Below are 18,408 nucleotides of genomic sequence, written 5' to 3'. Positions count from 1 at the left end.
AGCTCGCCTCGCTCTCTAGCTCGCCTCGCTCTCTAGCTCGCCTCGCTCTCTAGCTCGCCTCGCTCTCTAGCTCGCCTCGCTCTCTAGCTCGCACCCTCTCGAACTTGCCTCCCTAGTTCACCTCTGCACTTGCCTCGCTCCCCTCTGCGCTCGTCTCACTGATTTGCTCCTCTTCTATACTTGTCCTTTAGTCATTGCCAAGTGGCATTGGTTGGTTGTGTTTTACTTACGATTCTTGTATTATTCTTTGCGTAATATCTATTTTAGGAATCCTGCAGTGAGCTAACATTCCTTGCTGATGTTGGAATTTTATGAAAAGTGAAAAAATTATATTCCAAGTCTGGTAACAAATGGTACCAACCTGGCTATAACTCAAAAACTATTAGTAGCATTGTGAAGTTGATTTTGCAGTAAACCTTATCCTAAGACACTACTAGCTAGCCAACTTACATGAAGCAAACATATTTTCATTTCATATCATTCTTCTCACAGCCATTTTGTCAACATTTTCGCGTAAAATACAATATTTGAGTTCGTGAATAATTATGCTATATTTTTCAACTGCTATACAATACAACATTGTCTAGAATAAAATGATGTTATAAGCTATATTTAAATATACTAAATAAAGTGTCATAAATATTTGTCTGGCTGATGGCTGGTTGCTGATCTGGCGTATGCCAACTGTAATAAGTCGTAATGTTTCAACAAGTCATAAATCTAACTGGCTCCTGTAATATTGGTAATATACCTCTCCTTGCACTTGACACTCTGTAGAGTTGTTGGCTTAACTAAATATCTGTTAGCATTTGCTGTAGCCAGTTAGTCTCTTTCATATTAAATGGTGATGATCAATAATAATCAAGATTTAGTTGGAATTCTATGTTTTTCCTTATAATATTAAGACAACTCCCAATCCAACTGATGTCTCATATATTCACATCACATCGCATTGGTTGGACAACTCCCATGCTTTACATTTCCAGCAGCATAGCAATTGCCTAGATTTTTATGTTTGCTTGTTGATGTATCGGAGTGCTAACTGCAATGTTTTGCAGCAACTGTGGTATTACATGATCCAACAATTTATTATTTTTTAGACTTATTGGTCATCTATCGTTTCAAACCCTGACAAGTGTAAATGTAATGAAGTAGGTAATGCAATATTTAAAAGCTGTTTTTTATTACCCGGGCAACGCAGGGCATTCAGCTAGTTGTATATATACTCCCTTTTCTTTAAAAGGCCAGACACCTCCAAATTATGTAACTTGAGTCCCTTAGAAAATAAAACGGATAGGAGTAGAGTCTGCAGTTCTCCAAAGTACCTGATGGAGATAACCAACAGCTTTGTATTGCAGCATGCTTGAACAGGTGTGCGGTTAGGCTAAGCAGCAATAGAAATGCAGCCAATCTACAACAGCTACACTTACTGACAAGATTTGTACTGATACATGTATTACTCTGCGGCAGCGCACGCAATAAATTTGTGTGCAAACATTCATGAACTGCACACCATTTCTGCTAGGTATTAAAAAGCTATATAGAAATTTTTAGTGAGTTTTGGTTGTCCTATGGGGCTCAACAGTGCTTGGGCCGCTGAGTATAGAAGTAAATAGATAGGCAAAGCTTACAAGTCCAACTTATAAGAAACTTGTTTTAGTAAAAGTTCCGCTCGATTGATTTCAGCCTGATGCATGAAAAGAAATTGCTTTTATTGGTAAATATAAATAGACTTCCTTGATTGAAACATGACCAGCTAACAACCGAGAAAGTTAATCATTTGCATAAACAAATGTTTTATATGTAAGTAGTAGTAGCTAGTTCATTTATAATCTGGAAAGAACAAAAGTTCCTAGAATAATTTTTTTGTATATTTTTGAAGTATAATACATGTCTTCAGATTATGTCTTCAGCTGACATCCAGGAATTGACTGACAACAAAGTAGTCTTATTAATTAAAATCCATAAAATAACAAATTTACGATGTATAAGAATAATCCTATGAATATGAATTTATACCTCAGCGCAACAAAATTATATTTTGCTGATAGTGTTGGTAGTCTACGCTGCCGGATTTGGCATGAGTCACGCTATAGCATCATTGCATTCAGCCAGAGGTCGTGGTATTAGAAGCCTGTATACTTTTGAGTTTGGTATACACAGTGCTCGTACATGAAGTCTGGTATTCAGATTGTACCATGTACTCTGACATGAGATGTGCTGATATCAACTATGATATTGAGGGTGAGTCATGATTATTCTGAAAATGGCCAGTGAGTAGACTGAACATCAGGTAGCTAGCTATGAATCATAGTTTAGATACGCCAATCACATTGCGTGCTCTCTTGGCCAATCATGTCATGTCACTGAAGTAAAATATGAATTGAGCTGTTTGCGTTACATTATTCTACACTTTTTCTGAGAAAGTAATTCCTGTTATAGGACAAAACCTTTCCTGTAGAATCCCCTGAACATGGCAATGACAGCATGCAATTTGCTATTTACACCATAAATTTGGAATTATGTAATTTTGTAATTCGGTATTAGCCAAAAGAATTAATTTATTATGAAACAAGACCAATGTAATATAGAAGTAGTTGTACAGTGTGGCAATTTCGTGGTATAGGGGAAGCGCTAATAGAATTAATGTACAGCATAGTCATTTCCTGCGTTGGAAAAACAAACGCTAGGAGTGAAATACGGCGTAGCCATTTTTGGCATTGGGTGAAGAAACACTACATGGATTAAAAAGATAAATGTTGAAATAATTGCAATTTATTATTGGGTCAACTGATTGACAAATTAATTCAACTCGAGGAACGCTGATTGTTGACTATCACAGGTGCTGCCACAGCTTGACACACAATTTACTACTATTTATAAATACACTCAAGTTAGAAGACATAGCACTGGCTTTTCTCAACTTAAACTAAATCTGTTGGACTTTTATATTTTATTGAACAAGTAGAAAAAAAGTATGATTTTGTGAAAGCTTAATTAAGTAATATTTTCATGATACCAGCTAGTAAAACACGCCTACGTGTAATGTTGTATGCTAAAACTTCTGTGCTGATCCATAAGAAAGTGATAATTTAACTATAGTCTTACAACCATAATGACTAATAAACAATAGTCTTACAACCATAATGACCAATAAACAACAGTCTTACAACCATCATAACTAATAACATCATGCCATAACTTAATAGCAATGTATCAAAAAATACCAGCTCCTGTGCAACAAACCCTTTCGGCAATACCTAGTAAGCAATTTGTTGACAAAACAAAACCCGTTGTTTATCACAGCGGGAGTGCCTCATTACTCTACATAGCGTGAACAATGCTAAAAATATAGAATATACATGTGGACCACGTTAAAACAAAAATAGTACTCCATTCGTTTGCACCTCAGCTATAAACTGGAGCTAGACGGCAGTTGATACATGCCCAATGTACAAAAGCTGTGTTTGACAAAAGATGAATGCGTGTACGTGATTAAACCTTTTCGTAATATGAAGCCTACAATTAATAAATATATATGTGTCTATATAGATAATGTACTGGTATGAATGAAACCTGGCCATGCTATTCCATAACTTCGCCATTCCTACAACAACGTAAAGGAATAAATAGAACACAAATATTTCAATCACTGAAGGTTTTGTATTTAGTATCAAGTGCACAAAATGGCAACAAAGCATTCATATTAATCACTACAAGTAGCGAGTCTTTGTTCAGAGACAATATTTATCATCAGCTGTGTAGTAATAGTAGAACAGCTCCTCGATACGAAAAATTTATTAAAATAAACGAAAAATGAAAACAGCCAAATTCACTAAAGGTAGACAACTGAACATTCTTCATAAATTCTAATTCACGTTCTAAAATAATTCTTAAACTTCTTGTCAAACGTTTACTGACAATTAAAAAACAATTTACTCAAACACTCAAACTTTGACTTACGATCACCTCTACAAGCCAAGTTTTTGATAGATGCCAGAAGTTGAGCAAATGGTGTATCCAATCATTGGTTACTAACATGTAGTGTATCCAATCATTGCTTATTAGCATGTAGTGTATCTATTCATTGGCTATTAGCATGTAGTGTATCCAATCATTGGTTATTAGCATGTAGTGTATCCATTCATTGGTTATTAGTATGCAGTGTATCCAATCATTGGTTATTAGTATGTAGTGTATCCAATCATCGGTTATTAGTATGTAGTGTATCCATTCATTGGCTATTAGCATGTAGTGTATCCAATCATTAGTTATTAGCATGTAGTGTATCCATTCATTGGTTATTAGTATGCAGTGTATCCAATCATTGGTTATTAGTATGTAGTGTATCCAATCATTGGTTATTAGTATGTAATGTATCCAATCATTGGTTATTAGTATGTAGTGTATCCAATCATTGGTTATTAGCATGCAGTGTATCCAATCATTGGTTATTAGTATGTAGTGCATTCTATCATTGGTTATTAGTATGTAGTGTATCCAATCATTGGTTATTAACATATAGTGTATCCAATCATTGGCTATCAGTACCTAATGTATCCAATCATTGGTTATTAGTATGTAGTGTATCCAATCATTGGTTATTAGTATATAGTGTATCCATTCATTGGTTATTAGCATGTAGTGTATCCAATCATTGGTTATTAGCATATAGTGTATCCAATCATTGGTTATTAGTACCTAATGTATTCCACCATTGGTTATTAGTTTGCTATTCATGCAATGACGGACTGTTTAATACATTAAAATCTGTTACACATTCCTGACTATCCTTTCATAAAAGAGGAGCATACATGTATAATAGGTATACTATGTTCTCTCAAGCTGTAGACCATCCAATCATTCCCATGAGATGCCTGTGCTCAAGAGTGAGTTATATAACATCTTGATATATAATCACATTTAAATAAATGACCTACGAATTGTACTCCTAAAATATCCAATCTTAACTTTAATTCATCAATCAAACAATCAAAATAATTCATGAGCGAAATGTTGAAAGAAATTTTACTGCCTGGTCCGACCTTGCCTGAAAAGGCATCCATTAATGGTTATTCATCAACTCTTAAACTAAGCCAAGCCTGTCCTCATACCCAACTTTGTGCTACTGACAGAGAGAAGCCTGTTTATCTTTGATAATGTTTGAAATGCAGTATATTCTATTACTTATCTTATTTACTAACAGTGGTGTAGATAAAGCTACATTGACAACTTTGCCATTAGATTATTCTATAGACGTAAAACTATGAAAGAATATATGTAAAAGCACAGAATATGGCAGTCCCTGCCTGGTGAGGAATAAACTTATATGTAAGTAAATACCACTTACCAGCTATTTATACGTGAATTTATATTTTAAAGTATTTTACCCTGTATTCATTATACGTGTAGTAATAAATTGAATGCTGATACCATTGTCATCAAAAGCAAACTTGTAAAGTGATGAGAGAGGACGACTTACATGATAGAACCAGGAGTGTCGTGGACAGAGGATGCTTGGTCAACCAGTGCTAGCTGATTCAAGTTCTTCTCCGCTACATGATGTCCAAGCACACTAGTCTCAGATGCCTGCATGCACCAGCAGAATATCTTTAATTCCTACATAGCTCATAGCTGACTCATCAGACCGCATACAGACCACATATGACAATCACTATGTTTCCATGGTGCGCAGTACTGCGAAGCAGCCCCCTCCGAAGTCAAGGGGATTGTACGTTTCCATGCAGCGCAGTGGTTTTCAGCAAATACCGCAAATTAGCCAGAGAAGAGAAATTGTATAAATCGAATGCCTGATGGAGAAATAGAATCGATCACGGATACCGAACGTCATAAACAGTCTTTTTTATGATTCTGTCGTCATTATACTTTTATTTACAATACACATTCACAAGGTTTTACAAACCTTAACACACTCTTTACATAGTAATATATTTTTAATAAGTATTTTTTAAGTAATATATTATTTAAACGTTAATTTAGGACTTGCCACCTATTTTTCGAAGTGTTGGCATCGATAACAAAGTCCAGGAAAGTAATCACCTCATCATCCTCGTGAATGCAGACCATAATTAAATTTATGTGAAAGAAGATCGGAAGAATAGTGAAAAAACAAGATTAGCAGGACAACCTTTGTACTAGTTTATGGCCATCGAAAAATCCGTCTCCACGGCATAAGAGCTATGCGCAGCCACTGCGCAGTCGCTGTTTCCTTGCTGCGAATTTGCACTGGCTTCGCACTGATCAGTGCGCAGTGATTTCAGTGCGAAGACGCCGTTTCCATGATTCGGAGATAGCGCAACTCCGAAGCACTGCGCATCATGGAAACATAGTGAATATGACAAGTAAACAATTATGACACTTTGCGCTACACATACATGTAACAATCCCACTCTCTAACACTCTCTATTGAAATAGCAAGTGCCTAGAACGATGAAGTGAATGCTAGCTTCTGTCATATTCAGTTTACAACGGTAGTACTGATAATAGCCTTTGTATTTACCTTGTTCATTCACTAAAGTAAAAGGTCATATCTGTAGGTGACGTATCAATACACAATTGCAATTAAATTTGTTATATGGATCGCGATCACGGAAACCATGGTTAAGTTGCAAATCACGAAGTTGAGTTATCCGACTTTGAAGTTACACTAACTGAATACATAATATTGGTAACGACTTTTGTAACACGTGAATCTGGACCAATCAAAGAGTGATCTTTCTGAATCTGAAGTCGGTTTAGCCAATAGAAGTCTTAAATCCTCGGGGAAAAAAACCTTAAAACTATTGCTATGCTAAACAGGAAGTACTGAAAAATGGCGTACGATAAAAGTAATCGTTTCTTTTTTGCCGATTTTAAAGATAACTCTGACATTTTGGAAACTTATAATGAGTACTTCAGTATTCCAACCGATTTCAAAAGCATTGAAAGTAAAGGGAATGACGATGATATATTCCTAAACTAGAAATTCCACTGTCATACAGCCCACGACCAAAGAGATGGCCAGAGATATTGGCAAAAAAATAAAGGGTACTGATGGTTGAGAAATGCAATATTAGCAATCAAATGGCTCTGCAGTGCAATAGGATAACTGCAATGGTAGCTGTAATGTACTGGGTGTGGGTGTGGGTGTTATTATATACAACAATAAGCAATAATGAATGGAAAAGATGTTTATATTTTCCCCCTGCAATAGGAGAAATGCAATATTGGCCAATATTAGAAGCAAAATGCACTGATATTCTTAGAATAATCAATTTTATTAATATAGTAATAATAGAAAACCAATACACAATTTTGTTTACATTGCAAAACGTCATAGGTAGCAATATCGAGAAGTTGTGGTATTTATATAGGTTTTTAGAAAATTTATTTAAAAAGTGTTTGGTCATGGCAAACAACAACAATGAAAGGAAAATATTACACGTTTATATCTCTCCCTTGCAATAGGAGAAATGCAATGTTGGCCAATATTATAAGTAAAATGCACTGATATTATTAAAATAACCAATATTGTTAATATAGTAATACAGCAATAATAGAAAACCTATGAGCGTTCACGCGTCTCGAAGATTTCTGCAAACTGCAGCAAAATAAAAACTGTTATAAAGCTGTAGGCCTAAATTACTGTAATGTATGTAATTCAACAACAATAAAGAAATATGTTTATTATAACTCTGAAATGCAAAATTAGAAGTAAAATGGCAAGCTACTGTGTACTATACACAGTTTGAAAGTTGGTTGCGTTGAATGTAGAATGGTTTTGATAAGCGATCTTTAACAGAAAGCGTGTAGGAGCATCCACGCGTATAAAACTGTAGCAAAATAAAAAATGTTCTCGTCATGAAGGGGCGTTGTAGTTCGGCCCTAGCTTGTACATAAGTTGTGAAGAATTTCGGCTAACGTTTTAAATAATGAAACCTTCGGTGATTGGACAAAAAACATAGGCTGATAAACGGTGTACCACAATTTCGTACATGTAAATCGGTCTACGCCTCAAACGGTCTACGTTTATTACAAAAACCTTCGAATAAATTCGATTACAAGCAAACAACACCATAGACTGGTGAAATGAGCACGGTTTTCTCGTGAAATACGCACTACTAAATAGTTCTACAATCGGTCGCACGGCTTTATTGGCGTTCCAATTTTCGGTCTTAACTTTTATTAAACCGAGCTTTTCAAGCTTTCTGTGGCAATTTTCGTTCAAATTAATCTGTCTATTTGTGTATAATCCGAACAGATGGGTAAGTTTTAAGATATTATCGTAGGTTTACAAAGACTTGGTAACATATTTAAATAGGTTTAAATGTGTTTTGTATCGTTATTATACTTTAACGACTTTAAATTCCGATGCTTAAATTTTTTGATGAAATTTCTTGACGAGGGTTCGTCTCATTGTTGATGAATAATTTTCGTAAGTTGTGTGCACATGCATTTATCATAAAAACTCCCACACTTCCGCTCCGCTCGTGTGGTCGTGAGACAATTCTTATAAGATTATTACAATAGTTAATTATAAGAATAATTATTCGATTTTATAAGATTTAATTATAAGAATAATTATTCGAATTTACAAGATCAAAGTATATAGTGACCGATGGTGTGCAATATGTTACCGTTATTATTTTTTCAAAGATTTTGTTGATGATACTACGGCTGTGCCCAATATCGCCTGCCAAAAAAATATACTGCCAAGCCGCTTTTAATATCTGCAAAATTAAGTAATACATTTTCTTATAGATATACAACTATTTCTATGACAACCAGCTAAAATCTGTTTAGATTTTTAAATTCAGCATATTGTTCTGGATATAAATACAGACATCTAGATTCTAGATCAATATCACAACTTATTGATATTGGTTGCTATGACATTTTGAAATGTAAACAAAATTATGCATTGGTTTTCGTTTCTCAAACTTTAACACCAGTTTCCTCAGTACTATGTTTTCGCACTAATGGTAAACGTGCATTCAGTTTATTGACCATAATATCTGCTGTAATCAAGCTAAAATCAAAAAATTTTTCGCAAAATAATTGTGAGAATTTTCTCTTTCTGCTAGTGTAGATAACTCCGAATTTTACAATCCCGACTAGGTATATATATATATATATATATATATATAAAGGTATATATATATATGAAAGGTATATATATATATATATATATATATATATATATACCTATATATGGATATAACACACATAAATTGACTGCATTAATAGAAAACTATGTCTTCCAATTGTAACATACATGTCAATGAGTTGATAGTGAAAGGCGTTTTAAAATGGTCAATAGACAGAGTGATTAGTAGTGATTGTAGTGGCAGCAGTACATACCGTAAACCCTCATGTATAAGCCCCCATGTATAGACCGCATCCAAAATTTTGTTTTGAAGTCTGTTTATTAAGTTATAAAGTGTATAAGCCACACTTGCTGTTTTTCAACTCATTTAACATACTTACTGGCAATTTAATCTATTTAAACCATAACTGTCACGTACAACTTTTATCGTATTTTCTAGGTAAATCAGACACACTAATTCTGATTTTGTATTCAAAATAAAGATTGGTCCACTAACCTTCAAAGTCATATCAGTCTCGAAAACAACACAATCGGCACAACAAGCTCCGCCCATAAATATGTGACGAAACCTAGCTTTTTCAGGAACGGAAGTTAGGGATATTTAGTCCGATTTAGAATAATAGAGATGGGTGTCTTAAAACCCATTATTATCTAAACCCAGCTTGCAAAATAATCTCAGTCTTTTATGAAAGGTAGATGAACTATTTAAAATTGCTCGTAGCTTGTTACATGATGTTTAAATAGGCTGAACGCCGAGAAAAATGAGCTCAAAAAACGCGATTTTATCACAAGCTGCTAGCGTTATTATCGCGCTTTTTTGAGCTTATTTTTCTAGGCATTCAGCCTATTTAAACATCATGTAACAAGCTATGAGCAATTTTAAATAGTTTATATACCTAGCTCTACGATAAAAGTTGTACGTGACAGTTATGGTTTAAACCTAACAAAGTTATTGGCCAAGTCCACTGTCTGTCTGTTGGCACATGCAAACATTGACTGACAAGGTGGCAATGAACTAATGAGTGTCTCACCTTTGTTGGTGAGTGCACATTGGTAGGGGGGGGGGGGGGTCGCACATTACAGAAGTACCAAATCGGTGAACACATTTTGTAACACATGTCATCGCGAAGGACAAAATACGACGCCATTGTTAAAACTTAGAGTTGTGAATGCAAGTTATGAAACTACGAAACGAAATACTGCTGCAGTTTTTGGCACCACTGAAAAGCAACCCAACAGAATGGAATCAAGTGCTGGAGATGTCAAATGACAGTGATCACGACTCATGACCTTATTACATCAGTAAAAGTACTGGATATTTTCTGGCGTCTTTTTGTTGAATAAATTATTTTCAGGATTTGTGCATTCTAAAAGGTACCTTAACCCAGAGTGTTGTGAGAAGTCTACAGCTATTACTTTAGACTGCTTGCATAAGCTGCACATCAATCTTTTCAACAGAATTCTAGGCTCACAAGTGCGGTTTATACACAAAGATTTACAGTAATTGCTAATGTGTCCAATATCCATAATGTTCACTGTTTTGGGTGTGATAGATTTAATTTATTTAACTTCATTTAATATCCTTGCTAACTACACAACAATCTTTTTTTTTATACATATATATATCTCCAACCATGTTTTGCTAAAGTCTAATCTATGTAATATCGAATAATTTTCTTCCAATGGTCTCTTCCTGTTAGCAGGAGAAATGACAGAATAAATTCAAGACAAACACTGGAGAAGTTATTTCAGCATATAGGAAGCCAAGCAATTCAAAACATCTTTTGTCGAGAATGAGGTCTATGGTGGCTGTAGCGCTTACATTCAGATTATATTTTATTTCCCTGTTTGAGACCATAATATATAACTATTATGTGCATGATACGCATGTGCAGGGAAGTCTTGCTAGCAAATAAACGTTGTTAAATGTGAAATTAACATCATCCAAATTAATCTAGCTTAATATCTAGCAAATAACTAGCTTAGATTGATGAACAAGTGTTCAAGTAACTTACCCTTTTTAACATTTGTTTGCTCAGTAATTATTAACTCGGTACCTTTGAGTTGATAAGCTGAGAATAATTAGCTATTAAATGATGAGTAGAAATACAAAAAATTATATTTTCTTACGCCATGAGATTCGTCAAATCAGCCAATCATAACTGTAATCCAAATCTAGATAATTTTTAACACGTTGAATATTTGCATGTACCGATAGCAATTAGGTCTTTAGTTTGTTTCCGGCATCGGTCAGTTAGAGGCTGTGTTAACGCTAGTAGCAGTGAATAATTTATATTTGGCCATATTTCTACCTAAATTGATTCTCACAGCTAGATATCATGATTGCACAATTTATTACATTTGAATATCACATGTCAATAAACTAATATGTTTTACTAATGGAAGAAAGCTGGTAATCAGACGTTTTTGTGAGCTGTTGAGCACTATGAACAAAGAGTCTGCAAGGTTCGTTGCAAACCATTTAAAATCATCGCAACAACTTGCATTATTGACATCCAAATACAGAATTCTGAATGAGGTTTGCTAGTGAGCCAAATATATAAATCGAAGTGCTTGTCACGCTGCAAGGAATCGCACACCACCTGAAAAAACCAAGGTGAGAAAATAGCAAACCCATTTACTCCATCCTTTTCAATGAACAATCAAATGATTAATAAATCAAAAGGTATATGTATTATTTTATTGAATATTCTGCATTATTTTACCAAATCATTCAACTGCCGCAACCATGTATTTCGTATGTACTGTGTAGTCAACTGTATAATTGAGTATAATCACTAGAATTAGGCCACTTAAAGCAGCTCAGTTGGGGAATGATTCAATTGTGATATCACTACAGCAAGGAGCTTTATGGCGAAGGAAGTCTAGTTCTACCATTCTTGTAGAAAGGACTACTTTCGCATAGTACTTACGCAAGCTGTTTCTACCGAAATTGAAATCAGTAAGTTGAGCTAACGATATTGTATAGGCTGTATAGAGTTAAATGGCATCTGTCGAGAACCCTTTTCACTATGAAATGTGCTGTCTAATGTCTGGTACTTGATTGAAGAAAGATATATTATGTTTATTTTGCCTGTGTTATTCAGATATGATAGTAAGTTTTATAACAACACATTAACCTTTTTATTGATTGTATATGTATATTTTATTGATACACGCAGGTAACAAGATACAAGGACCACCAAATGGATATGATACTTGCAAGATAAAGACAATGGGTAAAGATAGCTGTGACAATGGGAAGATCAACCATATTACTGACATTTGAAAATTGTTCTATAAGCAAAACAACTAGCATGTCCTGCTTAACATTGTGAGCCAAACAACATGAGCCAAAGGTTTGTTGTAGATACAATTTAGGGTTAACTTGGTGCCATGATGATCGTTTGTTATGAATAAAAGCATCAATAAAAATAATAATGGAATAAATGGTGAAGCAGCATAAAAAATAAAGGGGTACCAAGAGTGTTGAGTCTTTATCTTATGCAGACAGCTGCGATCATTAGTCATGGGTAAGTTGCAAATACAGTGAGTAGCCATCTAGTAGACATGTAGTGAGCTGCATCTAGACAATGTTTAAATATCATGCAACTATCTTAATTGTATGACCATCAATTTCACGTGTTACCTTAAACTACCATTCACTTACCAACATCTGCTGTTTGCTCTTGAGGCTTTCAATTAAAGGTATTTACTGTGTAACAAATAATTTTCCATGTGCGGTTTTTTATGTTACACTCGTAGCATATACTTTGTGAAGATCTGAATAGTACAACTCAGCCATGATAAATACACTGGGGTATATTGTTACGCAATCCATTCAACGCTGCTCAAACAACTCATTGGCAGATGCATTTCAAACAGAATTGTGAAACTTGTGTCTGGGAGAGGTTTTTCCAAATGTGTGAGGTTTTACTGGATGGCCAAAGAAACTTGACAGATTATGAGACTGCAACAGGGTTCATGAAACATCTTTAGTTGCAGATATGAGGTCTGATCCACAAGTTTCAGGAATGGAGCTATAGGTATAACTCAAAGTGTGTTGCTTTAATTTTCTTATCTAGTTAGTCCCCTTCAAAGTACTCCCCTTGGCTACCGATACACTTGTCCCGCCTCTTCTGCCATGATGCCATGCAGTGCTGAAAACCATCAGTGTCGATGCTGTTTAGCTCTCTCGTTGTTGCACATCGAATCAACTTTATACTGTTAAATCTGGTTACTTTCATAGAAAGTTTTAGGTTAGAAAATAGCCAGAAGTCACATGGAGCCAGATCTGGTGAATATGGAGGATGCGATAAAACAACCATATTGTTTTTAGCGCAATACTGCTTCACAGAAAATACAGTGTGGGCAGGTGTGTTACCATGGTGCAGCACTCATGAACTTGTGCGCCACAATTCAGGTCTTTTGCGCCTAACTCTTTCTCTAAGACGTCTCAAACTCGCAATATAAACATACTGATTCACAATAGTACCTTGTGGTAAGTACTCATGAAGTACTACTCCATGAATATCGAAAAACATGATCAGCTTAGTCTTAACACCTGACCGAGACATCTTTGCCTTTTTTGGTCTTGGGGAGCCTGGAGACTTCCACTGGCTACTTTGAAATTTAGTTTCTGATTAGTCTTGGGTGTCGTAACCATACACCCAAGACTCATCCCCAGTTATTACCTTCGAAAGGAAGTTTTTATTATTCCTTACTGCTTCCTTAAAATCATTGCAAGCATGCATCCTGAGCTCGTTTTGGTCATCAGTTAGCAGACGTGGCACCAACTTTGTTGTGACTCTTTTCATGTTCAAATCGTCACTTAAAACCCTTTGAACAGTTCAAACCCAAGTTCAGTCTCTCCAAGTATTTCTTTAATGGTTAAAGGTTGACTTGCAACAAAATTCACATTACAGGTATTTGGTATCATAAGATTCACCATGTTTTACTCTGTTGTGTTGTAGGTGCAAAATATATGGGAATGTGATTACAAGCTCTTAAAAGCTCAAAAACGAACAGTTAATCGCAGCCACACAAGACCGCCATAGTTTGGATCCGCTTTCCAAAACGGCTCAAATGGGACATAGTTGTTACAGGATGGTCACTGTTTACACTTTCATGCAACCTCATTCGTCGAAATATTTTCACAAATATACTTCACGCATTCAATAAAACCAGGTCTATTGTTCTTATGCGTCTGTTTTATCGTCATTGTAATGCTGTCATTTTTAGCACTGATATCTTATAACTTACCGTAAAAAATTGTTAAACTTTTTAACCTTACCTCGAATGAGTACATATCATTGCCTGATAATCATGACGAGCCTGTTGGTCAAAAACTGTTGGTCATGATCAAACCTCGTATATAGATCATACGAGTACACCAACACCTTATCAAAAGCAGACAGCAGTTTGATGTATAATTTATCACCTATATGTATGATATGGAATCATGTGGAAGTATAATCTACATCATTGATCCATTGGATTGCAGTAGAAAGTTTTTGCAGATTAGTGATTAAGTGGAGATTATGAAGAATTTTCAATGAATCGATGCATTTACTTCTTGATTGAGTAATCATTTGATTATTATTAATGATTTCTCATCTTAGTTTCTTCAGATTTGAGATTCATTGCAGCTTGGGAAGTTCTTTGACATTTTGATTCACAAGCAGGCTACATGTCATCTAGCATTCAGTATAGTCTTAAGGGACAAGCCGTTTGAGATGTTCAGGTGGCTTCCAATAGCCTCTCAGGCTCTTTGTAGGTGCAGTGCTGCTTAATAGCTCACAAAAACGTTCTACTACCGGCTTGTTTCCATTAGCAAAGCTTTTCATCTTGCTAAGATGTGGTACTCTATTGTAATGAATTATGCAATCCTCGATAGCTAGCAGTAGGAACCAACTTAATAAAACATTAAATTTTTACCGCTACTACCAATGATAACGACAGTTTTTAACAGACCCGATACCGGAAACAGACTAAGAACCTAATTGCAATCTTTGGCCCTAAATTGCCGCCGGATTAAAAAAGTCTAGATCTTTGTTTGTAGAGCTGATTGGTTGATTTGCCAAATTACGCATAGCATAAGAAAAAAAATTGTTTATGTATTTCTACTCATCCGTTAAATAGCTAATTACCGCTGCTCAACAATAGTATCACCGGTAGGTATAATTAAAGAGGCAAATGATGCTCTGGTCTACTTGTTATATGGAAGAGATGTTATACCCCATAAGGCGTGGTCACACGAGCACCGAACCGACGTAGGATCGGTTATGAGGCTGGTTCAGTTCGTGGCAAATGTCACACGGCATCCAAAGTCACTTCGCTTCCTAGATACCATACGTATAGAGACAGGACACGGTTTCATTAGTAGTTGTTATGTAGTTGAGTTAAATATTTCTATTGTAAACAAAAAACTTTGAGGAACAATTATAAATTATAATTACACAGCAGATTTATCAGAAGATCGTCCAGCTGCTCAAAATAAATCTCTCGATACAAAGATTTTGCCAACCCTTCCCATCAACATAATTATATTTTTTAATTAATATATGAATGTTTTTCTATGCTGAGTACATAACAAACAAAAACAGTCTTTATCATAGTACTGGGGTTTTACATAAATAAATCAGTCAACGATACTTCATCAGGATGAATATGACACATTACTTATATTCTACACGAAAGAAAGTCACAACCATTCTCTTACATTTATGCAAAACTTAAGTGCAACATCTTACATTTATGCAACACAATCACAAGTCCGGGTAAACCTTGTCGTAAATTGCTTCATGTTGTTTATTTAACGAAATAAAAGTATCGTCACATTTCTTTTTGAACTTTACACAAATGCACGTAAGGAGAAATGTGACGCGTGCTCGCTAGAATTCTAGAATTTTAACCAGCCAATAAGAGCAAGGGTTCGGCCACGAAATTTCGAGCAGTACCGAAATGGTTCGTTTCGGTCAGAAATGTCTTCGGCCGAACTTTTTACAGCTGAGAGCGACGTCGTTTTGCGTCATTTAGTTCGGTTCGGTGCTCGTGTGACCACGCCTATAGTCCTGCCTCCTTTGTAAAGAAGTGACACAAAAATGTCCTGTGTCAACCAGACTATGAATTGGCTTTGAGCTCAATGCTTGAGAAGAAAAATAATCACAGGTGAAGGAAGCCGCCTCAACTATGGTTTATGAATAGGAACCAGACTGAGACTAAAAGGTTTTAAGTGGATACCTTCAAAATGACTATGGAACACTAACACTCAAGCATAGAAAACTCTTTGAGTAAATGCAACTGGCTAGCGTGCTAGCATGTATGAATGGTGCCGGGTCACTTTCCAACGATTATATCAGTAAATCATCAAAAGACAGTAAGGCGCAAGAAGAGGCTTTTGCAACAAGTCGACAAACACCACCAGTCGACCTCAATGGACAACCGAATTGCATAGGAGTGAGTCATCTTTAAAAAGTTATGAGTTAATCCTTCATGATTACTAAAAACAGTCATGATTTTCATTTACAAAATTTGCATTGTCATGACCTTTTATAAAACATGCAAAAAGTTGTGTGCTGCAAATATTGCTCAATTTGAACACATCGTTACGAAATTAGAATATTTTATCAGTGAAACTTACCCCTGCGACTGCCTCTGACATCACATTCTCTGGTAATGTTTCAAGCTCTAGGTTAACCATCCGATCAGGGGTGAGCCTTGCTACCAGCCCTAAAATGAACCACTTTATGAATTGCGACATAAACTGAAAATAATTCGCCACATGTTGACCATACGTTTTTACAATGAATTTTAATATCAGAAAATTGCAAATATGTTGTAAACAATTTCACGATCCTAATTTAAGAAAAATTCGAGAATTATCTTACTTATCTTACTGGGCATTTATCAATCTTAATCATGATTAGTAAGAGCAGACTATTCCTTGTTTAATATTAAACTACTGTTTGCACAATCAGGTGAGTGCTTCTCAGGACCAATATTTAAGTTATAATTCAGGTTTGAGTATTCGATGAGCAAGTTCAAAATACCCAGTAATAAACTCAAAAACTCCATAAGCTGATACGTGTAAATACTACCATCCTGATATAACAATATGAAAACCTAGCAGCGCAGAACAAGCATCATCTTAGAGACAACGTAGAAACAACATTGTATATAAATGCCATTGAAATGTACCAGCATCACTGCGGGTATCAGAGATTTCATGGTTCTGTGACTCTACAGCCAGAGTGTATAGTATTTCTGCAGCATCCTGGTTGATGGACGAGTCAGACACAAATTCCTGAGCAGAGATCCTGCAATAGGGTGGGGATGTAATCAGGTACTATAATCAGAGCCAAAAGATCTAAAAATAGTTTTTCTTATTTATTACAATTTTCTAGCGCTTGCGTATTAAAAATATGATTACTTCAAATTTTAGTTGATTTTAACAGAAAGTATCAATTTTTTTCTATCAGTTGAGATTTTGTTTGTTGTTTTTTGCGATCTCATCAAAATATATGAAGATTAAAATCGGAAAAAAATGATCGCGGCGAAAACGCTCAGAAAAAAAAAGATGTACCCAGACTTGTCAAAAATGATGTATATAGTAAAAAAGCCGGTCTCTATCTCTCGTATTCACATCAGCTATTGCGATAAAGGTCTAGTCCTACGCAGCTCTATTGGCATATATTCATATATTTCATTTTGTATTTGCTCATGTTGGCTAGAATAAAATTTTTAATCTAGCTACAGATACATTATTATAAATGTCTCAAACGCCTCAAATAAAGATAATTAAAAATTTGACATATTAGTTTCCTCTAAATGCTGTGTAAACATCTGAGTACTGGCTACGATTCTGCCAGTCTACGGTGATTAGGTCTTCGAGTTAACTTATTTCATCGCAGCCTTTGTATGAGCGAAGTTCTCAGTTGCTACCCACACCGGAAACTAGTTGCTAAATAAAATAAGCAAGCCGCATCTCTGAAAAGAATATGTTCGAATATATGGCGAAACCAACTGCACCCCTAAAAAGTAATGTATAGTCAATGTCATCTAGTCATTATTAGGATCAATTTGTAGAAAAAAATTTACTGGTCACATTTGATTCAAGTACCAAACCTAGTTTTATGAGTTGACTGAAATAGTGAATGCAAACATCAATTTCTTTTAAAACTATTAACCCACCAATTCTGGCAAAGGGTTTAGTAAAGCCATTCTTGCACCTGGTTAGCAGTTTGTGGACTCATCTGTTTTCACTTAGTAACATGGAGCATAAAATTTTTTGAGCTCTTAAT

The 18,408-nt window shown here is 35.3% G+C and overlaps 1 protein-coding gene across 1 annotated transcript in view; it reads right to left on the bottom strand.

The window, feature by feature from the left end:
- Nucleotides 1–2,938: 2,938 nt before the first annotated feature.
- The window catches only part of LOC137390585 (uncharacterized), a 64,739-nt gene continuing 49,269 nt past the window's right edge, over nt 2,939–18,408 (bottom strand). The window contains exons 16-19 of the mRNA XM_068076914.1: nt 17,306–17,424; nt 16,749–16,837; nt 5,483–5,589; nt 2,939–3,607 (exon numbers count right to left, since the gene is read on the bottom strand). Of these exons, the coding sequence (XP_067933015.1) occupies nt 3,586–3,607; nt 5,483–5,589; nt 16,749–16,837; nt 17,306–17,424 (337 nt within the window). The 3' untranslated portion in view covers nt 2,939–3,585. The remainder of the gene's footprint in view (nt 3,608–5,482; nt 5,590–16,748; nt 16,838–17,305; nt 17,425–18,408) is intronic.

Source organism: Watersipora subatra, chromosome 3, assembly GCF_963576615.1.
Source record: "Watersipora subatra chromosome 3, tzWatSuba1.1, whole genome shotgun sequence".
Classification (NCBI taxonomy): domain Eukaryota; kingdom Metazoa; phylum Bryozoa; class Gymnolaemata; order Cheilostomatida; family Watersiporidae; genus Watersipora; species Watersipora subatra.
This window is presented reverse-complemented; position numbering and strand designations above follow the sequence as displayed.